The sequence below is a fragment of the Nelumbo nucifera genome, chromosome 6 (genome assembly GCF_055504915.1).
Source record: "Nelumbo nucifera cultivar China Antique chromosome 6, China Antique-T2T, whole genome shotgun sequence".
Classification (NCBI taxonomy): domain Eukaryota; kingdom Viridiplantae; phylum Streptophyta; class Magnoliopsida; order Proteales; family Nelumbonaceae; genus Nelumbo; species Nelumbo nucifera.
This window is the reverse complement of record NC_142654.1, coordinates 24,702,489-24,726,192: the sequence shown is the minus strand read 5'-3', so window position 1 is coordinate 24,726,192 and position 23,704 is coordinate 24,702,489. Positions and strand designations below refer to the sequence as shown.

The 23,704-nt window shown below is 44.2% G+C and overlaps 1 protein-coding gene across 1 annotated transcript; it reads left to right on the top strand.

Annotated features, from left to right (window-relative positions):
* The first annotated feature begins 91 nt into the window (after positions 1-91).
* LOC104612737 (transmembrane protein 161AB protein) lies at positions 92-1,892 on the top strand. The gene has a single exon (XM_010280295.3). The coding sequence runs from the start codon at positions 317-319 to the stop codon at positions 1,733-1,735; it is 1,419 nt and encodes a 472-aa protein (XP_010278597.1). The 5' UTR covers positions 92-316; the 3' UTR covers positions 1,736-1,892.
* Positions 1,893-23,704: the final 21,812 nt, after the last annotated feature.

The window sequence follows — 23,704 nt, the reverse complement described above, 5'->3', positions numbered from 1 at the left end:
TGAAGTGACTGAACTGAAGTGGCTGGACTTGGTCAGTTGGTTGTGGACCTTGTGGTTGTTGTTCCTCTCTCGGCTCTCGCAAAGCGCAAAAGTGTGAGTCAGTCAGTCATTTGCATCAAGGACTCAAGGTCTCTATTCTCTAAGGTCTGAGTCTCTCAGACACAAAGCTCGGATCTGAATATATGTTTTTTCTGGAACTAAAATCCAGAGAGCAGGAACCCTAACTCCCCTGTTTCATCAGTTCGAACAAGAACAAATCAAGGAAAGTAGGGATGATTCTGAGTTGTCATTGACTGATTGTTGAGAGGAGAGAACCATGATATCTTTTTTCCTCCATTACGACAATCTTATACTGCAGGCCGCACTCTCTCTATGCGTCACAGTGTTCATCAACTTGCTTAGGGTCCCAACTAGATTCCTTGAAGGCCTTCACACTTATATTCACCCTGAGAATCTTGGCAACGACACCAATCAATCCGGTTTCAGAGCAGCCATTCGGAGGCCCCAAAACACTGAATCCTCTGGTTCTGGTCTTGAGGGTTACAAAAGCCTCTCTTCAAGGGATAATGTAGAGCCGAAAAAGAAGAATCGATCCAAGGAGAAATTCGAGTTCGACGAAAACAATGCTCAGATATTCAGATTGCCTCTTGTCGATAGCCATCTTCAATCGCGTCTCTACTTTCCAGAGTATCGAGACGCTTTTCTTTATTCTGTTGTGGCTCTTTCTAGTCTTCTGCTCCACTGTTTCTTACACGTACCCGAGGGTTCTGGAATGCTCGTTAGTGGAGCTGTAGTTCCAGTTTTGTTAGGGTTTGTTGCAGTTTGCAAGGTGTTGGTGTTGCTCGCTAAGGTGTCATTTGAGAGATCTGCATCGAAGAGATCGGAGAAGCAGATAAGCATTCTGGTGGGGTTTTTGGGGTTTCTGTTAGTGCTTGCGATTGTTTCAATGATTGCACCTTCGGCGTTTGATTTTAAACTCGATTCGGTGGATGGGTTCAGCCAAGTTTCTATTGCTGTTCTTCTGGGTTGCCTTACGGGGTTTCTCTTCATGCCCGCTACGAAGAGTGCCCGATCGTTTTGGCTTGGAACAGATCAGCTTCGTTGCAATTTGTCAATAATTTCTTGTGGTTGGGTTACTCGAATGCTTCTTCACGTTAATTTGCTCTTGATTATATTCACGTCAGTGCTTTGGATTAATCCGCTGGCAGAAATTCTAGTTAACAAGAGGAATTTCGATACCAAAGTTGGCTGTTCGAGTCCGGCAACTGGAAATGCTGAAAAATTGGCTGGTAATGTGGGAATGGCGCAGTCGGATTTCACTAAGCTTAGGCTTTGGTGTTTGCTGGTATCGGGTTTGTTGCAGATTGTGATGCTGCGCCCAAACTTGCAAATGCATATGAATGAAGCAGTATTATCTTGGTACCAAAGGTTGCACGCCAGTAGGGTTCCGGACTTGGATTTCAGTAGGGCAAAAATCTTCTTGCATAATTATTATCTTTGTTTGGTCGTTTTGCAGTTTTTTGCACCGCCAGTACTGGTACTTATCTTTCTTGGATTATCTAGGATTGAAGGTGACTTATTTGGAAGTATTCCATTTGTATGCAGTTTTGTACCTTGTTCTGCTTTTGTAAAAGAAGTGGCCTTGTTTATTGCTTGGTGGATTGTCTTTGTTTGGGTCATTTTTACTTCATCAAGTCTTTTGTTGTATCGTTGTGGGTTCTCGTATATTTCATGACAGATTTGTTCTTGCTTTTTGGTCTTTACTATTAGGCTATTGGGTTGGATTCTTAATATTTTCTGAATGAAGAATTTTGTGCTTGTACGAACTTCTGTCAAGTGTTGCTAATTATGAATTTCCTACTTAAAACTACATAATGCATGCAGTTTTATGTTCATGAAGTTGCACATCTGGTCTTATTCATATATTTGCTAGAAGATCTGATTGATAAAACCTTGCTTTATTTTATTAATAAAATCTTGGTCATATATAATTTTGACTTTAACATTTAGTTTTTAAAAGAATTGTTGTGTACAACTACAACAGTTGGTTTCACTCATTGACCTGGCATATATTGCAATAGGAACACCAATTCAACATACAAAAGAAAATAAGTCCCAGCAACAAAATCCTTTGTTGGTTTACAATCAGTTATTATACACAACCAATTGGTAGGACCTGTTTTTCTGATTCTCACTAAGCTACGGCTTTTATTTAATATTCTTCTTTGTGCTTTAAGAATGTAAGTTGGATTAACATTGAGACCACACTTTTTCAAATGCCATTTCTCCCTTCTACCTGGATGTCTAACATTTGATTGAAAAGTCAAAATTTTGATATGCAAGTTCTTGTATATCATCAATTTAAATTCCATTTATCATTTTAACCTTAAAGAACCTTTATTCCTCATTCAACATTTTATGTATATTGCAGTGGATTTAATAAAGTAAACACAAAAGTGTAATTACTATTATATGCTCCCCATTAGAATTTCCAAGGTCTCACCCCAAATTTGACTATGGGATTTATTTGAAGTGTTGGATTGCCATTTCAGCTTCATCTACAACTCTGAAATTTAACACATCGAATCTTTTTGAGAGAATAACTGATTAAGGAAGAGGTGACTGAAAACACAACATCAAAGAAAGTAACAAGAAATACACACACATATACACATTTTTCATTTGTGGAGGGACTATGCCATTTGAGCATACCAATAGGTGTACCATTTAATATGACTTGACATGGATTTTCAGGCAAGGTTCAAAATTTCGATATGATACACCCCGTATCAGGCGTATTGTATTGTACCGGTGGCTGAATGATACACCTATTTAAAGGTGTTTTGAGGAAACCATTCATTTTATTTATTAAATAATATAAAAATATTTATTAAAATGAAATTGAAAAAAATAAAAAGCACATTTTATAAAGCACTGATACACCTCTGCCATTACACAGAGGTGTATTAATACTTTGAACCATGTTTTCAGGAAGGTTAAATCACATATCTATACTTCTGACTTTTTCTTGGAAGTTTGACTTTCTCATAAGAAAAACAATAGCCAGCTTATTGGCCCTAGTTATTAGTTATTAACATACAAGTTTTGTTGATGACTAACTGCACAATTGAATTCTTGCTTTGTTCTTAAGTATTTTTTTTCTTAGTTATTCATCAAGGAAGAGATTTTTTGGGTATTTAGCTGACTCTTCCTCTAGGAAACAAAAAATTCTAGAGGTTTAGTCACCCCCGATGGGTGATTTTGATGGAAGCAGTGTGGGCAATCCAGGTCCCTCGGGATTTGGAGGGGTGATTAGGAATGAAGGTGGGGCTATTTATGCCTTGTTTTCAGGCCCAATTGAGCAAGGTGATTCGGTAAGAGCAGAATTCCTAGCAGAAGTTTTTGGGGTTGAGAATTGGTGGTGTCCTCATTGAAGGTGATTTGAAAGATGGTAGTGGGATAGCTGAAAAATGGTAATAGGTGTTTCTTTCTTTTTTGTTTTTGGATAGGAAACGGTGGCTTTCATTGAAATTAATTTAAAAAGGATAATACAACTGTCAACCTTGCAAACACAAGGGTGCTGACCCCAAAAAACAGTCTTAAGTTACAGCACTGCCCAAAACAAGTTCTCCCTGAAAATCCCTTGCTTTGCCAACATATCAGCTAGTCCATTAGTTGACCTTCGAACCCAATTGAAAGAAACCCCTATCTCCCTTGCTAACCAATTTCTTTCCCTCACTAGTTGTCTATAAATCCAGACCCCTAACCTTTGTGACTGCATCCAACCAACTACTAGATTAGAATCCCCTTCTACCTCAATTTGATGAAGTCATGAAGACTCACTTGCTTAACCAACCCTAAACCTTCAAGTAAAGCCATCACCTCCGCTCTCGGTGAATCACCCACTCCTGTTGGTCTTGAAAACAAAGCAACCAATCTGCCCTCTTCATCTCTGAGAGCTCCACCTATTCCAGAAGGGCCTGAATTGCCTAAAGCGCTCCCATGAAAATTCAGCTTCACCCTTCGAAGTGTAGGAGACCAAAAATCGTGGGTTCCAATCTTCAAGGAAACAGAAGTTGCCACTACACTCCAGCCCTTTAGTATGTCATCGACTGAGAAAGTCGCTAAAAAGCTCTAATGATTTCAGCCAATCCATCAATGACTTCTTCCTTTGATTTTCCAAAATCTTTAAAGATCTCGTTGTTCCTCTCTTCTCAAATTGACCAAAGGACAGCTGCTCTAGTGGCTTTCAACGTTTCTCTACCCTCTTCTTCGGTTGCATAAAGAAACTTGGATCAAAGAGGCCCACCACATCCTGCAGCCAAAGAGAGAAGAGAACCAATTTCAAATAAAAGACACAAGGAACAAGAGGTTAATAGGTGTGTAGTTGTCTCACCACGACCCAAGAAAAGGCTGCAAACATGGGGTGAAAGGCAACAGTTTGGCCGCCTTCTTTGAAGCACATCCAAGGTGTTGATTTTTTGGAGCACCACCTCCCAACAAAAAGCTCTTACTTTTGGAGGCACAGGACTACACCAGACTTACTTTGTTGGGAAATTTCCTGCCAAGTTAGAAGACTGAAGAAGAGTATTGTAAAAGGAAGAAGAAGTGAAGAAACCACAAGGGGAAGGCAATATTCTATTGTCTAAGCAAGATTGATCTAGAAACACCGAACTTAGAAGAAAAATAAGTTCATCTACCATCCCCATTTCAGATTCCTTTGACCCTCTTCTCAACCCTAAATTCCAGGAATTATCAACCTTAAAGATAGAAAAAAATCACTTTGCCTTTGTTGATGGAAAGGGAGTAAAGAGATGGTAATCTATCCTTTAGAGTTTAGAGAGGTATTCCCAAACCAAATATCTTCACAAAACCGAACTTTATTACCTACACAGGACTGATCTTTAGTACGGAAGGAGAGAAGGCAAAATATTGTGGATAGCTTTCCAAGGAGAAGACCAAGAAGCCCTAGGGTCAAGACCACGAAGGTGAGGGGGTGATTTGGCAGTTTATAAATGGGCTAAGGCGCTTCAAAAGTTCAAATGGCTTTCAAAAGATATGAATGTTTAAATAAGATCAGTTAGAAGATCTGTTAACAGTTTGGCAGATAGTTTAACTAAGCAAGGGGTTCAAAGACAACATATATACTAGGTACAATTGTAATATAGTTGGGGGCTAATCCTGCAACGGGTTTGCTAGTTTCTCACAACTTCTTGTTGTACTCTGTTCTTTTTAATTTTTAATGAAATTCTGACTTTTGTGTTGCTGATAGAGAGAGAGAAATTTTGGTCATTTTTTAACTGGATAACTTTGTTTCTCTTTAAAACATTTATCTTTTGCAGACAATAAGTAAGCCGTCTGCTAGGATTTTTATTATACCCAAAAGATTTGCTTGAGAATGGCAAAATGGTAAATAATTTCTGCAGCACAAAAACTGTGAACTTTTCCAGGTGTATGTGTGTGTTTTGTTTTGTGGAATACAGAGTTACCTAGTGAAAGTAAGTTCCTTCTCATCTTTACTAGGTTTAATTGTGTCAAATGCTGGACACATTGCATTTGACATGACACTTGTTGCAAAATGTTGATGCTTTCCCAAAATCCAATCTGAACTAACAAAAATTTTGATACTTGGTGTTAGGTGCCATGAGAAATAGCAACAAATTTTGAGAGACTTTTTATTTGGTCAAATGGAAAATGGTGGGTAAAAGAAAAGAATTAGGTGGGTTGGTTATAGAAAGATTGAGTGAGAAGAATAAAGCCTTGTTGAGGAAGTGGTTCTTGAAGTTGACTATGGAAAGAGAGAAATTGTGGCACAAAGTGGTGGTCAATATTCATGGGCTAATGGCTGATGGATGAGATGCTAGCTCATCTTCAAGGTCTACTTTAGCTTCTCCTTGGAAGGTTATCCACAATTTTCTCCCCTTGTTCTTGAATTCTATCAAGTGTGATGTGGGCTATGGCAATAAAGTTCTCTTTTGGGAAAATATTTATTGGTCGGGAATGTCCCTCTCAAGGACCAATTCCCTTGTATTCAATTTCCACCTTCAAAAGGAACCAAGGATTCTAAATATCCTAGTGTCCTAAATTTGCTATAGATTCTAGAAGGGGTTTGTTTGGACCTTTAGGAACCTGATAGTAGATTATGGTCTCTGATGCTGCGCGATCCGGGTACTCCTAGCTGGCTGGAACCTGGCTCCTAGCTGTGACTGACGGCACCTGAGACGAAGAGGAACATGAGGAATTCTCGGGTAGCTCTCCCGGCGGGAACACTCTGATGCTTAAGTTAGAATTCTGAGAAGACTCAAGGAAAATGCAGAGAGAAAACTAAGAGTGCTGGTTACGCTAGCTTCAATACCTTTGCTTCGCGAGGGTTGGGGTTCTCTTATACCGAAGCTCTGTCAAATCTGGCATAACCGCCTCTATTGTAGCCGTTACTGCCAGAGCCGAGGTGGCGGATGTGGGCAGCCGTTGTAGGGTACGGACCTGTCAGGTGCGCCACATCTGGCAGAGGTGGCAGGCATGACGCCGCCTGACAAGAGACGTGGGCAGGACCTCCGGATTCGGCAGGTACTATTGTCAGGCAGATCTTTTGTATAGGTTGCCGAGCTACTTTGCACCGAGCTGCCTTGGTCCGAGCTACCCTACTCCGGAGTGCTGGGGTAGACGAGGTGCGAGTGCTCGAGTCGAGCCTTAGGCAAATATGGGCAGGAGCGTTAATGGGACTATCCCGAAGTGTCCTTACTTCGGGGTACTTCCCGTAGACCGGGGTGTTCCCTTTTCAGGAAGGAAGAGTTTGGGGCCCACCGGGGGGAGTTCGGGTCTCGGGAGGAGCTCGGAAGTCCTCCTCCCTTAGGGAGAACTCTGAGTATGCTAGATCTTCCTTCTCGGCGAGCTGCTACATCCGCCGAGCTGCATTGTTGGGCTCTGGCGAGTTCAGTACACCGAGTTATGGCCAGGCTGCCATGCTGACCTGTCACTTATGCCAGGTTGTACCCACGTGTCCCCATGCTACGAGGTCGGGCTAAATCACCCTCCATCAATTGCCCCCCACTCCCCGTGCTGGGGGTTCTGACCCAGTGCGGGGAGTCCGCGGTGTGTCGGTTGGATTTGGCTCGGAGCTCTGGCCCCCTGGTCAGGCGGCTTATGGGTCAGACCAATTCACTTCTTGGCTCGATCAAGGGTAATCCGAGTCGCGTACAATCTACGCGCGGACGTCATGCGATCTATGAATTCCGCAGATGTCAAAAAACGCATTAAACCGAGTTTGCCTCGAGGATCGCGTAGCCGGTTTTTTTGAGAGCCGTCAAATTGTCTTGATCTTGACCGTTGAAGCCTGAGTACAGTGGCCATAAATAGCAGGACTACTTCGTAGACCGGAACACCGCGGGGTGGCCTTTCCCCACTCATTGGAGGGCAGCCATTCAAAACCTTAGCGTTATCCTGGACAAGAAGACAATGGAGACGCTCCAATCATGGGCTGAGCTTGGGTTTAATTACAAGGATTATATCACCGAGAGCAAGCTCATACAGGCCGGCTTGAGCTCGGGTAGGTTGTCTTACTTAGTACCTTGTTTAAATGATTGGTACTTTCGAGTTTACTAATGTCGAGCTATGTTGCAGGGCCCATGGAAGAAGAGAAGCTTAAGGGGGAGAGACTTTTTCGCCAGATGAAAGGGAAGAAGAAGCGAGCTGCCAAGAGAGCTCGCATCGAGCCTCCGCAAGCCCCCACTTCCGAACCCGAGCTTCCGCAGGCTCCTACCTCCGAGCCCGAGCTCCTTGACGTACCTCCAATCATCGACTTGGAGGAGATCCTACCACCTCAGGAGCCCGAGACATCGGCAGAGCCTGCCCCACAGGCAGCTGCGGAGCCTGAGGTCGCCACCAAGGCCGCTGATGCAGCGGCTGAAGCTTCCGCCGAGACCATCCGCACAATCGAGATGGCCATTTCTAGCTCGGGGAGTCAGGAGAGGGACCGGAGCATCCTGATTCCTCAAGGGGGTTGTCTACACCGAAGAGGTCTCCCTTTGGGCCGACCTTACTCCTGCTCAGCTCGGAGCTCGGACTGCCACTCACACAATGGTGGTAAGTTATAAAGACCCTTTTCTCTCTTCTCTTTTATCCCCCTTTTTTTGTACATCTCTTCGGTGCTAACCAATCTTCTCTAGTCAGGTGAACTCCGCCGTGCACGCCTTGACTCTTCAGTCCGAGAGGTATCTGAAGCGGGCTCTAGCTGCCGAGGACTCGGCTTGCGCAGCCCACGCTGATCTGAGGGCAGCTCGCGACCAAATCTACCAGCTGGAGAGCAATGCTTCAGCTCAGAAGAATGTCATCGACGTGCTGATGGCAGAGAATGAGGAGTTGGCACGCAAGAGGGAGGAGCTAAGGAACGAGGTGAACGCCCTCCAGGCAAGCAAGGGGGCTTGGAGCTCGAGGTGAAAGGCCTTAAGGAGGATAACGGGGTCCTGAAGCACGAGGTGGAGTTCCTCGAGGCCGATATCGGGGAGAAAACTGAGATCTTCAACCAGGCCATAGAGGAGACCAAGGTTAAGGCCGCCCTAGACTATGTCAGATCGGACAAGTTTGACGCCGTGTTGACGGAGGCCTATCGTAAGGGCTTCAAACTTAGTAAGTGGTTGATAAGGCACACATACCCCGAGCTCGATACGAGTGCCATCACCACTTCGCGGATCACGGACGAGATAGCCCGCCAGGCCACAGAGGACCCGGATTCTGAGGAGAGCGGTGACGAAGAGGCAGATGTCACCGACCTGGCAGAGGCTCCTGAGGAGGTCCCGAGTAAAGATGAGTCCCTCAAATAGTGTAGCCCTTATATCTTGAGCCTGTGAGCTTAGGTTTTTTCTTTTTTTTTTTTTACCGAGCTCATTGTACGAAACTCTCGATCAATGAATTTCGCTTTTTTGCCAAGTATTGCGCACTTTATGCTTTTGCCAGTGACTACTTTATTCGAACTGTTAAGTGTCCGAAGTAGGATTTTTTGTTTATCGTCACCCCGAACTCTCCCAGTACTTTGTAGGGGTGGTCTTTATAACGTACACCGAGGTGAGCGACATAGTAAGGCATATGCCTGACCTGTCTACTCCTAGGTTACTTGGATTGATGGTTGTCCCTAGCGGGTCTAACCTGTTGTATGCTGAGGTGGGCTATGTACCGTAGGGTCTACACCCGAGTTGCTTGCGTCCTTGGCATATTGAGCCTACGATGATGGGGCGGTTAGGTCGTATGTAGTGCCGAGGCCCTTAGTCGGCTTGGCATTTTAGCCTTTTGGTTGGGGGAGTGACTTAGTCACACCTCTCCTAGAGTCTGCCCATGTCGAAGAGGCGACTGGGTCTTATAGTGTCGAGGTCGTCGTTTGCTCGGTGTTTTGGCCCTTAGTCTCTGGGAGTGACACGTGGTCTACTCAATTATTTATAGGTAATATTGCCTTAGGTTGACAATATTCCATGCCCGAGGTACTTGTTTCCCTTCTAGGGTTTTGAGCTCGTATGTTCCTTCCCCGAACACTCGTTTTACTCGGTAAAGTTCTTCCTAGTTTGGACCGAGCTTACCAACACTGGGCTCAAGCACCATAACCTTACGGAGAACCAGGTCGCCGACGCGGAGAGTCCGCTTCTTGACCCTGGCGTTATAGTACCGAGCTACTCTTTGCTGGTAGGCCGCGGTCCTAATGTATGCAAGGTCCCGTACCTCGTCAAGTAAGTTGAGGTTGGTACATAGCTCGTTTTCATTTGCCTTGTCATCATATGCTTCTAGTCTCAGCGAGGGAACTTCAATCTCGGCTGGAATGACTGCTTCGGTGCCGTAGGTGAGGTTGAAGGGGGTCTCTCCTGTAGCGGTCTTTACTGTGGTATGATAAGCTCATAATATGCTGGGTAGCTCGTCTGCCCATAGTCCCTTAGCTCGGTCCAGGCGTGCCTTTAGCCCGCGGAGGATAGCTTTGTTTGTGACTTCCGCCTGTCCATTTGATTAAGGGTGCGCTACTAAGGTGAAGCTCTGCTGAATTCCCATGTCTTGGCACCAGTTCTGAAATTTAATGTTCTCGAACTGCTTACCATTGTCGAAGATCAGTACCCGAGGTAGTTCGAGTCCAAAAGAAGTTCTGCACATTCCGGGTTGTGATTGTTGTGAGAGGTTCAGCCTCGATCCACTTGGTGAAATAGTCAACTGCCACCACTAGGAACCTTCTTTGCTCTGTTGCTGGTGGGAATGGCCCGAGTATGTTGATCCCCCACTGTGCGAATGGCCACGGGCTAGTGAGGTATTTTAGGTCGGCGGCGGGCCGGTGGTGGATGTTAGCGTGTTTCTGACACTTGTCGCATTTTTTGACGAGCTCGGTCGCATCTGCCTTCATCGTTGGCCAGTAATATCTCTGTCGCAGTGCTTTCTAGGCGAGGGCCCTGCCCCCCAAGTGTTCGCCGCACAGGCCCTCATGAGTATCGCGGAGGACCAGCTCGGCCTTAGAGGGTCGCAAGAAGCGCAGATAGGGGAGCGTATAGAATCTTCGGTACAGTCACTCGTCTATCATGACGTATTCGGCCGCCTGACGCTCTACCCTTCTAGTGGCATTATGATCTGCAGGGAGGGTTCTGTGTAGTAGGAAGCTTGCGAGCGGATCAATCCAGCTTGGCTCTGCTTGATCAACAGGAGCGACCTCCTCTGCCCCCTCGAGAATGCTAGGCCGAGGTAAGTTCTCTATATACACGGTTCTCATGGTGTTATCGCTAGTGCTGGCTAACCGAGATAGGGCATCAGCCTCAGCGTTCTCTGATCTTGGGATCCGCTGGATGAAGTGTGATTGGAAGTTGAGCAGAGCCCCCCTTACTTTGGCTAAGTAAGCTATCATGGTTGGCTCGCGGGCTTCGTACTCACCCGTAACCTGGTTGACCACGAGTGGAGTCACTGCAAACGACAATGTGCTTGGCTTTCACCTCGTTTGCTAGATTCAGCCCGGCTAGTAACACTTCATACTCTGCTTCGTGTTGGATGCCGCGAACTCGAAGCGCAGTGCGTACTCTAGTTTTACACCGCTTGGCCCGTACAGAACAATCCCAGCTCCGCTGCCCTCCTAGTTTGATGAGCCATCTACGTGAAGGATCCAGGGCTCCTCATCCCAATTCGCGCTTGGTCTGACTAGGAGAGATGCTGCGCTGGTTGCTACTTCACGGTGCTTGAGCTCAACCGGCCTGGGAACCTCAGGCTCGCCCGAGCTGGGGGCCTCGTGTTCGACCGACCTGGGGACTTCGGAGCTGAAGGTGCATTCTGCGACAGAATCTGCCAAGGCTTGGGCCTTGATAGTAGTTCGTGGTTTGTACTGGAGCTCGTACTCGTTGAGCTCAATGGCCCACTTCGTTAACCTTCCGGAGACCTCGGGCTTGAGCAGGACTTGCCTTAGAGGTTTGTTGGTAAGGACGACGATGGTGTGAGCTTGGAAGTACGGACGGAGCTTCTGAGCTGCAATGACTAGTGCATAGGCTAGCTTTTCTATCTCCAGGTACCTCGTCTCTGCCCCCTGCAATACTTTACTAACATAGTAGACGGGCCGTTGGACCCGATCTACTTTTCTTATTAGTTTCGAGCTGACCACCTCGTCACTTGCTGAGAGGTACAGCTCTAAAACATCACCCTCTTCGGGTCGGGTTAAGACAGGAACGGTGGCGAGGTACTTTTTGAGCTCGTCGAACGCGAGCTGACATTCTTCAGTCCATTCGAAGCCTTTGCTTTTTATTGCCTTAAAGAAAGGCAGGCAATGGTCTTCCGACTTGGACATGAAACGGTTCAGAGCAGCTAAACGGCCGTTCAACTTCTGAACCTCTTTCAATTTCCGGGGCGGTCTCATTTTTAGGATAGCTTTAATTTTGTCCGGGTTAGCCTCAATGACGTGCCGGTTGACGATGTACCCTAGGAATTTACCCGATGTGACACCGAAGACAATTATTCGGGTTCAATTTCATATTAAACTTACGCAAAATTTCAAAAACCGAAAGCAAATCTAGTATTAAATCATGTGAAAATTGGGTTTTGACGACCATGTCATCTACATAACACTCTATTTTCCCGCCAATTAATGGCTCAAACAGTTTGTTTACAAGTCTTTGGAAAGTTGCCCTAGCATTTTTCAACCTAAAGGGCATGACCTTGTAATAGTATAGTTCGAGCTCGGTTATGAAGGCAGTTTTCTCTCATCAGCTGGGTCCATCCTGATCTGGTTGTAGCCCGAATAGGCGTCTAGAAAGCTCAACAACTCATGCCTCGAGGTCGCGTCCACCAGACAGTCGATCCTGGGAAGTGGGAAGCAATCCTTTGGGCAAGCTCGGTTCAGGTCAGTGTAGTCGACGCACATGCGCCATTTATCGTTAGCCTTTTTCGCCAGAACGGGGTTGGCCACCCAGCTCGGGTAATGGACTTCCCTGATAAAATCGGTTGCAAGGAGCTTCCCGACCTCCTCGTTGACTGCCCTCCATCGCTCTGGGGCAAGGTTGCGTTTCTTCTATCTAACGGGCCTAACTACAGGATCGGTATTAAGCTTATGAGTTATAATGCTAGGGTCTATGCCAGGCATTTCTTCCTTGGACCATGCAAAAATATCCAAATTCTCGAGTAAGAAACTTACCAGTTGAGATCGCAGAGGCTCTTCAATAGAAGCGCCGATCTGAAGTGCCCGAGCTGGGTCCTCTGTCGAAGCCGGGATGGAGACGGTCTCTTCGGTGGGTGCGGCACACTCCGCGCACTGCTTCGCGGGTCGCTCCAGCTCAAGGTCGTCTGCTACCTTGGCTTTTCCTTTGAGGGCAGCTACATAGCACTTGCGGGACTCAAGCTAATCGCCTCGTGTCACTCCGACTCCGAAGTCTGTAGGGAATTTCATTGCTAGGTAGTAGGTAGAGACTACTACTCGTAAAGCATGGGTGATGGGCCGACCCACTATTGCATTGTACGGGGAGGGAGTCGCGACCACCAGGAAATCATGGTTGAGCCTCACCACACTAGGCCAGGTGCTGACCTCCACAGGTACAGTAACTCTTCCTAAAGGTCTGACCTCCTCTCCGCTGAATCCCACCAGTGGAGTGCTTGCGGGCTTCAGGTCGCTTTCTTGGAGATGAAGTTGGTCGAAGGTTGCTTTGAAGAGAATATCCGCCAAGCTGCCCGAGTCGACGAGGACACGCCTAACTTCAAAGTCGTTGATCTTTATCTTTATGACGAGCGTGTCATCATGGGGATAGTGGACCCCTCGTGCGTCATCTTCTATGAAGAAGATTGGTTCCTCCACCCTTGTCTGCTTCAGGGGATTCTGTTCTTCCCTGGCGACCTCGTGTGCTGATGACCGAGTTGCAGCCGAAGTGCAGCCCGCGACAATTGATCCTCCAACAATTACATGGATGGTCCCCCGGACTGGTCTCTCTTCGCGGGGCTGCCTCTGCGGCTGTTCTGCCTGCCTGTTGGACTCGAGAGCATCTCTATTCTGCTCCCCCTGCTGACATGTTTTATTACTATTATTGTTTTGTACAAAATTTATCAGATATCCGCGACGGATGAGTTCCTCTATCTTGTCGCGGAGGTTTTTACAATTCTCGGTACTGTGACCGTGATTTTTATGAAAACTGCAATACAAACTTTTATTTCTAACATTAGGGTTGGCCTTCAACCGAGGTGGCCACTTCACATACGGGGGCGTCCTTGATCGCCATGAGGATCTCGGCTCGCTTTGCGTTGAGGGGTGTGTAGTCCCTTTCTGTTACTGGAGCTCGGAAAGGTTGATTTGGCTTTGCCCCCTGAGCTTGGTCCTTCTTCTTACTGTTGCCCTGAGCCGGGGGCTCTGGTTCCCTCTTTCTTTTCTCAAGGGCCTGCTCGCCCTTCTGGTTGACCTCTTCCTCTGTCCCTATGAACCGATCTGCGAGCTTGAGGAACTCGGTCACGGTCTTGGGCTGATTGACAACCACGTGCCACTTGAACTCTTTGTGGGTGATGCCTCGCTTGGCTGCAGTGAACCGAACTGCGGGGTTCAGGTCAGGTATTTGTAAGCAAGCGTCATTGAACCACTTGATGTAGCTTCGGATGGACTCCCCTTCCTTCTGAACTATGCCAAGGAGGCTCTCTTGAGTCCTTGGGCACCTCTTGCTGGTGACAAAGTGAGAGGTAAAGACTTGCACGAACTGCGCCCAGCTTCTTATCGAATCGGGTGTGAGGTTTCGATACCAAGTGCGGGCTACCCCTTTGAAGGTGGTGGAGAAGGCCACGCACATGCAGGATTCACTGGCTCTTGCCAGGTGCATCTGGGACTGAAAGGCGTCAACGTGATCATTCGGATCGAAGGATCCATCATACTTGTCCAGTGGGGGGAGCTTGAAGTCCCTTGTCATGGGGACACCAAGGAGTTCTGTTGATAGAGGGGAAGGAAGTGAAAGAAGTGGAGTAGCTTTTACCTCGCCCAAGCTTACCTCTTCCTTGCCTTTGAGTTTGGGCAGATTGTGGGTGGCAGCTCGGCGAGCTCAGCAACGTCTCCGCTGACTCTTAACCGGCTCGGCGTTGGTGCTGTTGGCCTCGGTATTGCCAAGCTCAATGGGCCCAAGGAAAGGCTTGGACTGCTGTTGGTAGCTATGAACTGAGGGACCTTGTTCCAGGTCGGCGGCCAACACCTCGAACCGGTTTTCGGCAAGTGGGAGCTCGAACTGCGAACGTTGAGGCGACGCGGGCCTAACTGGCTGGGAAGCCCCCGACCTGACTATAGGTTGCGATGCGGGGGTAGGTGGTCTCTCCTTTCTCCCGTGAGACGATACCGAGGTCTCTCCCCGGCGGGAAGGAAGTTCGTTCCGGCGGCGGTGCCTGGTTTGCTGTGTGGCTGGATGCCGAGGGGGGAGTGAAGGAAACTGTTGCTGATACTGGTATTGGGAAACCTGGTGCAACACTTGCAGCTGATAAAGCTGAAGCTGCTGGAACTATTGCATCTGAGCCTGCATGGCTCGCATGCACTACATCAGATCCTCAAGCTGACCTTGGCTGGCCACCGGAGGAGGGATGGTGGGTTCAACGAAGGTTGTTCTGACCGTAGGGGGAAGTGGAACCGTCACGGGTGCCACTGTCTGAGGCACATTCAGACTGGGAACTCCGTTCGCAGAGAGGGGGACGGTGAATTGTTCGATGTAGACAGTGGGAAACTGGGGTTGTTCCTCAGAGGCCTTTCGGCGTCCGGCGTTGCTGGAGGAAGCCATGAGTGCTGATGGTTCTGATGAGTTCTTTGGAGAAAGTTACACAGAAGTTAGAGGAAGGCCTTTTGAAGGGCTTCCCACAGACGGTGCCAAATGATGTTGCGCGATCCGGGCACTCCTAGCTAGCTGGAACCTGGCTCCTAGCTGTGACTAACGGCACCTGAGACGAAGAGGAACGTGAAGAATTCCCGAGTAGCTCTCCCCGGCGGGAACACTCCAATGCTTAAGTTAGAATTCTGAGAAGACTCAAGGAAAATGCAGAGAGAAAACTAAGAGTGCTGGTTGCGTTAGCTTCAATACCTTTGCTTCACGAGGGTTGGGGTTCTCTTATACCGGAGCTCTGTCAAATCTGGCATAACCGCCTCTGCCACAGCCGTTACTGCCAGAGCCGAGGTGGCGGATGTGGGCAGCCGTTGCAGGGTACGGACCTGTTAGGCGCGCCACATCTAGCAGAGGTGGCAGGCACGACGCCGCCTAACAAGAGACGTGGGCACAACCTCCGGATTCGGCAAGTACTATTGTCAGGCAGATCTTTTCTGTAGGTTGCCGAGCTACTTTGCACCGAGCTGCCTTGGTCCGAGCTACCCTACATCGGGGTGCCGGGGTAGCCAAGGTGCGAGTGCTCGAGTCAAGCCTTAAGCAAATATGGGTCGGAGCGTTAATGGGACTATCCCGAAGTGTCCCTACTTCGGGGTACTTCCCGTAGACCGGGGTGTTCCCTTTACAGGAAGGAAGAGTTCGGGGCCCATCGGGGGGAGTTCGGGTCTCGGGAGGAGCTCGGAAGTCCTCCTCCCTTGGGGAGAACTCTGAGTATGCTAGATCTTCCTTCTCGGCGAGCTGCTACATCCGCCGAGCTGCATTGCTGGGCTCTGGTGAGTTCAGTACACCAAGTTATGGCCAGGCTGCCATGTTGACCTGTCACTTATGCCAGGTTGTACCCACATGTCCCCATGCTACGAGGTCGGGCCAAATCACCTTCCATCAGTCTCCACATGGGTTTCTTTTCTTGTGCATCCCTTTTTTGAGTCCTTTGCCCTCTTGACACTTCCTTGCAGACTTTCCCTGTGAAGGAGATTTCTTGTAGTCCTATGCCTTCCAGAATTGGAGCATTTTGTTAAGAGCAAATTGGTGTCTATCCCTCAATTTGTGCATTCTTTGCAAAGCTAATGGTGAGACTTGTTGCCATTTGCTAATCTCCTATCCATTTTATCCATTTGTTGCTTGTATTTGGGAATAGTTTTTGTCCCTATTTGGGTGTAGATGGAATCACCTTTTGCACACAGCCAGCTTGTTCTTACCATCTTCATTTATTTGGCCAAAGAAAAACAGATTAATGTAGGTGTGTACGAGAGCAGCAGTGGTTTGTACGGTTTGGGAGGAGAGAAATGCAAGAATTTTTAGAGAGAAGGAAAGGAGTAATGAGGCTCTAATTGAATGCATCACAGTGAGAGTTGCACATTGGATTAAAATTTTGGAAATCCATCTTTTCACTGTTTTGACTCGATGATATAATGATAAAGTGAAGGGAAGTGGCTGAAACCTCTTCTAGGAGGATTGTGATTCAAAGAGATTGTATACCACCTGAAAAAGAATTTTGTTAAGCTCAATTTTGACAAGAGCAGAATTAATGGCTGTTTTGAAGGGAGTGCAGATGGCAAAAGAAATGAATCTCAATAAGTTAGTCATTGAAGGGGATTCAAAAGTGGTAATTGACTGGTTGAAGAATGATGAGAGTACTGTGGGCTTATAAAGATGAACTGAGGAAATTCAAGTGGCTGATAAGAGACATCCAAGTTATGATTCAATCGGTACAAAGAATGGCAAATGGCATGGCTGTATATTAGCTGAGTTACTAGGGAAGAACTTTATTGGGCTGTTCAAACACTAAAATCTAGTTGCCTATCGAAAAAAAAGAAGCCAAAAAAACATTATTCCTCATTCGACATTGTTGTAACATCACAGTGAATTTAATCAAGTAATCATATGAAAATGCATTTACTATGATATACTTTCCATAAGAAATTCCCGGTTTTCCAACCAAATTTGTTTAAGGGGTTTGTTTTTAGTCTTGGACTATCATCTTAGCTTCATCTAAAGACTAAAGTTCTGTATGTTTAACTAATTCAATATCTTAGAAGGGATTAAGGAAGAAGTAACAGAGAAACACAACATAGAGAAGTAACTAGAAAAACAGACACAGACACATGCATCCACGTGTACATACATGCACACATTTCTCATTAATTGAAGGACTATGCTCCTTAAGTATATCTATAGTTCTATAGCTCTTTTTTGATATGGTTTGTCAAGGATTATTATTTCAGCAATGTTAAATGACATTTCTGTACTCAAGTTTTTGGAAGTTCAACTTTCATAAAAATGAAAAAGTGAGTTTTTAGGCCCTGATTATTACCATATAATTCTTTTTATGACTAATTGCCAAGTTGAGCTTATGTTTTCTTCTTAGATATCGTTTCTTTGTTCTTTGTTCTGGAAGAGATCTTCTGGGTATTTTATTCTTTAAAGTGATTTCATTTTTTTTTCCTATTTCTGCCCCCCTTTTCAATTTGACTCAGTGACTCACTATTGCTTGTCACAGTAGGCTATTTCTTGGTTACAAAGGGATAACCTTCGATTTCTTTAAATCCTTTCTTTTGGTAGACAATAAGGAAGCTATCTTCTAGGGTTCTTATTAGAGACAAGATTTGCTTGAGAATGGCAAGCTAGTGAATAATTTCCGAAACACAAAAACTGTTAAATTTGTTAACATTTGCAAAATGGCAAAATGCTGATGATTCTCAAAAGCTCCAAGCTGAAATATTAAAAACTTTGATACTTGGCACTCTTAAATTAGGCGCCATGAGAAAGAACAATGAAACACCCAGTAAAGTTTTAATAATTTTAATTTTTCAAGATTTTTCAGTACATTTTTTTGTACTATCCCTCCCAAGGCCCCCAGATAGCTGGGACCAACATTGGTTTTTTTGATGAATGGCTGGGATCAACATTGGTTAATGGCCTTTTGTGGATGTATTCCAATGCCCAAGTAATTTGGCCCCTGTACCATGCACCAAGTTGTTTGGCATCATCGATGTTGCTGAATTTGACATTAATGGAGGCAGCATGCTTGTGTGAGTGATCAAGGCGGTGTTTGATACCATTGTTATTTTTTCGGATACACCCAAATTTTATGCATGGTTTAGAGTTTGATACACCCAAATCTATCGACAAGGGTGTATCAATATTTTTTAACACGTTTTTATTTTTTTTAGTTTTGTTTTTCAAATTTCAGTTTTATGCATGTAAATAGGTGTATTAGATACCCAAAATACAATACAATATGGGGTGTATCGTATCCATACTCTCAATCTTGATTCTAGGTTATGTATTTTTTGTATTGTTATTTGCATTTTTTCTAAAAGTGGCTCTCACAGAACACGACATTCAGTGTAAAATCTCAATCAAACAAGAAAAAGTGAGAGAGAGAGAAAAGAAACTGACATAGTGAAAATATACATCAGAAACACCGTCTAAATCGAAACAGGGCACAGCTTTTACTATTTCCTTCTATAATCACCAATACGAGGCTTTGGGTTTTCAAATATATTCCGGGAACTTTCTATTTGTTTACAGGTGTGGGTTCTGACTTGTGAGCAAGACTCAAGAGTCAAGACAGTTAAAGGGCTAACAGAGATTAATGGGTTTTCTAACCCAAGTTGGGACCCATCAAAGGCTTAGCTGGAAAACAGTTAGGATCGGAGTGCTTTTCTGAGTTCACATCAGCGCCCCACAATGCCTCACAGCATACCCCGATATTGTATTGGGAACATCTCCCAATGAAGTCTCATAATCTCCAGTACTATCATTGGGAGATGTTCCTAATACATGGTAGGGATGTGCTGTGGGGCATTGTGGGGCGCTGATGTGAACTTTCACATATGCAGCATTGAGATTCACCAAAATCGTAACATTTTTATGCATCTTTACAAATTTGTACAAACTAGTAATTAAGCACGTACATTGCATGTATGAAATTTTTTTTTCATATTAATTACTTGAATTTTAGATATATCATAGTTAAGATATAAATTGAAAATTAATAAAAGTAATATAATTAAAAATAAACTTAAATACTTGTACTAAATGTGCACGTACAAAAATTTTAAATTATAATAATAATAATAACAATTATTATTACTACTACTATTAACAATTATTACTACTACTACTATTATTAACAATTACTACTACTACTATTATTTTAACAATTATTATTATTATTATTATTGATGAATGAAAGTAGTTTTATTAAATCAAATATCAATAATACAATCAGCCTAGGAGGAGGCACGAGGTGTTACCCTCCTAGGACTGAACCGTATACACCAAAACTGCCCAGGCCTGAGACACAATTACGAAGTAGCCCAAAATAGATCTCCCCTTGACACCCCTTGCTTGGCCAAAGATTCAACCATTGCATTTATTGATATTCTAACCCACTGAAACTTGATAGTCATATTCCTTGTCATCCATTTAACTTTCTTTAACAGATCCCTATAGCCCCAACAGGCTATTTATGGGCTAATTAGCCGGCCTACTACTACCTTGGAATCCCCTTCTACTAGCAGATTGGTCACTCCAATTTGACTAGACATCTGTATACCTTGTATTGTTGCCAGTAGCTCTGCCCTTACTGAATCACTTTCACCCACTGGTCCTGAAAATAGAGATAACATATTGTTGTTTCTCTTAGAATCCCACCTATTCCCGATGGCCCTGGGATACTTTGGCAGCTACCATCAAAATTCAATTTTACCACACCATCCGGGGCGGGGGGAGTGGAATCCATTCAGCTTGTGATTTGATCTTGGTGGAGATTGTAGTAGCCATTGCAGCCCAATTTCTCATTGTGTCATCAAAGGAGTAACCTGCCATCAAGTGTGAAGATTTTAACCATGAGAGTCATTATCAATATGCATTCCTTGATTTCAGCAAGACTTATTTCCTGTTCTTGAAATATTCTTGCATTTCTCTCCTCCCATGTAGTCCACAACGTAGCGGCTCTGATACATTTCCACATTGGCTTCCCTCTTTTTGTCAATCTCCCAAAGGCAGCCGGAGTGAACAGTAGCTTTACTTCAAAGGGCAAATTCCACCTACACCCAAATAAAGAAACAACTCAGTTCCAAATATTGGTAGCGAAAGAGAATGATATCAACAAATTGTTACAATCCTCACCCCTCACTTTACATAGAGAGCACCAATTAGGGGACAAGCACATAAAATGTTTCTTCTTTTGCAAGTTTTCCATAGTATTGATCTTACCATAATAAGCTTCCCAACAGAACACAACTATTTTAGGGGGAATTGGTCTTAATCATACCTCTTTACTGGGAAAGACCTAAGAGGAGGGATTGAAGAAAAGGGCTTTAAAGAAAGAAGCACAAGTGAATGAGCCAACCGTGGTTAGGGACTAGACTCTTTTATTCGGGTTAAGGGGGTCCAAACACACCGAATCTAGAAGCAACAACGGCTCTAAATGCAAAGAGATTCTTCATCCCTTAACCCTCTTCGAAACCCAAAATCCCAATTTAAGGCCAAAGGGCAAACCGGGGGGGAAAGGAACCAAGAAATGGGTTTCTTTCTAAAGAGAGAGATGGAATAGAGAGAAGAGAAACAGTCTTTTAGGGGTTGAGAGCTCACCCAAGTATCTTCCCAAAGAAGCATGGAGTTTTCAGAGCAAGCATCGTACCTTACAAAACTGAGGAACTTAGGAAGAATGCTAGAGATAGCCTTCCAAGGTGTTGTGAGCAAAGCCCTTTGGGATACTCCCGCATCCCAACCTAATTCGAAACAACCATGGATACTTTTCACTATATCATGCCACAACCTCTCCCTCTCCAGGGGCCACCTCCAAAGCCACTTACCTAAAAGAGCCTCATTCTTTCTCACCATGTTCCCTAAACCTAGACCTCCTTCCTTATTCCGACACACCACCTCCCATCTAATCAAGTGATCTTTTTTCTCTTCACCAGGTTTCCATAAGAAAACCTTCATTAGTTTTTCCAACCTCTTTGCCTCCCATTTAGGAATTTTGAAGACTGATAGGAAGTATAAAGGAAAATTAGCTAAAGTTGCTTTAATCAAAGTAACTCTACCCCCCTTAGAAATATAGTTTCTCTTCCAAGCTGCCAATCTTTCCACCACTAGGTTCCAGAACCTACTTTCCTTTGGAATTGCACCTAAAGGAAGTCCTAGGTAGGATAGAGGCCACTGAGATCAGGTGCATTCTAGCAAGGCTGCTATAGACTTCAACTCCTCTTTGTTCAAGTGAATTCCCACAACACAACTCTTCTCAAAATTTACCTTTAAATTTGAGGCCCTCTCAGAGTTATTACATCATTTAGATTCCTTACCTCCATCAATCACAACCTTCACAAAAGATTATTATGTCATTTGCAAATTGGAAATGGGTTACTGAAACTCTGTATCTACATATTCTCCACCCTCTTAGAGAGCCGGCTCTATCTGCTTCTGAGAGGAGTTTACTAAAAGCATTGGCAACTAAAGTGAAAAGGAACGGTGACATAGGATCACCTTGTCTCGGACCCCTACTAGCTAGGAAAAAATCATTGACTATCCCATTGACTAGGATGGAATAAATTGGACAAGCAACCATTTACCCATTTGCACCATTTATCCCCAAACCCGCACTTTCTTAGCACAAGTAGTAAGAATCCCCAACCCACCAAGTCATAGGCCTTTTCAATATCAAATTTGCAAACAAAACCTTGACGCCCTGATCTCATCATCTCCTCCACACATTCATTTGCTATTAGAATTTGATCTACAATTTGTCTCCCCTGAACAAAATCTCCTTGCTCTTGGCTAATAAAACAATGAAGCACCTTTTTATCCTCAAAGGTAAGACCTTAGCCACAATCTTGTAAACACTAGTCACCAAACTAATAGGTCTAAAATCCTTTGGATGCTTGGCCTCTTTTTTCTTAAGTAAAGCTAAAAAAGTAGCATTAATTATACGATTCATCACTGGGTTATCCTCAAATTCCTTAAAGACCACGATTAAATCTTCTTTGACTACATCCCAACAGTCTTGGAAAAAAGCCATTGTAAACCCATCTGGCCCTAGTGCTTTTGACCTGTCCATTAAAAAAATGGCTTTTTTGATTTCTTCCTCATCAAAATTCCTTTCCAGCAAACTTTTACTCTCTTCTATAAGCCTTTGCCAAGTAACACCTTCCAACTCCACACTAGGTCTTAGGGGTCTCCTCAAAATGGATTTGAAGTGTTCAACAAAATAGTTGTCTATCCTCTCTTGGGTATCAAAGACTTTTCTATCCACTTCCAGTTTGGACACTAGGTTTTTCCTTCTTCCATTGGCTAGGTTATGAAAGAATTTAGTATTCCCATCTCCTTCCTTAATCCATTTACATCTAGACTTCTGCCTCCAAGAATTTCTTCTTTCAAAACAACTTCATCTAATTATTATTAGATGAAGTTGTTGTTGTTGTTGGCAAGGAATGATGGATAACAAGAATGGGGTACAGGGATCTTGTATTTTGTCTCAAGTTTTCTTCCATCCGCTACATTAACTTGCTATGATGTTTTCTCGAAATATCTAGAAGGCACAATTCCTTCTTTGATACAGTCGATATCTACGCCTAAGTCTATTAAGGCTATTACTGAAAGACTGTAGTCTTTGATTCTGATGGTAATTCTAGAATACCATTTTTGGTATTTAACTTCTTTTATAGAGTACATAAACTCTTCATCGTTTTCGACAAACTCAATAGAAATTTGTTCTGATGATTTCTCCAATTGATTGTCCTAGAATTTTTTAGCTTCCAATTGGTCAACCCTTAGTTTGAGGGTTTTTAACTCTCTTTTTAGTATATTGACTTCTTCCCTTAAATCCTGTATTGTAGGAGGTCAAGAAGTTTCTGATTGAGATCTTCTAATCAATTCTCCTTGTTGGCTCTTTCAGATCTACTTTGCAAGTCTGTTAGCAAGTATTTTTTCTTTGGTTCCTCATTAAGAATTTCATTAAGTATTTCTAAGAGATATTCTTCATCTAGGGTTAATACGTTAATTTCTCATGACTCTTCTTCAGAAGTATCTGATTCACTCTTGCAAGTGCATATGTCATTAGCACAGCATTCTTGTGAAGAGGTAGAAGACTCTCTTGTAGAGACTTCTGGCTCACCTTCTTCTTCTTCCAACTCGTTTAGTTTCTTAATGGTGATTTTATTTTTAAAACATTTGTTAGCAAAGTGGCCCTTTTTGTCCACACTTAAAACAAGTTGGGGTTGTTGATTTTCTGGTTTTAGAAAATCTTTTAGGGTTCTTATGGGACTTCTTTTCTTTTTTATAGAAATTTATTTTCTTTTTCTGTTTAACCATCCTTGTGACAGGAGGTTCAGGAGTCATTCCAAATTTATTATTATTATTATTATTATTATTATTAT

Bases quoted from the DNA above. Each gene is read 5' to 3' on its own strand.
- LOC104612737 (XM_010280295.3), top strand. From the start codon at position 317: ATGATATCTTTTTTCCTCCATTACGACAATCTTATACTGCAGGCCGCA.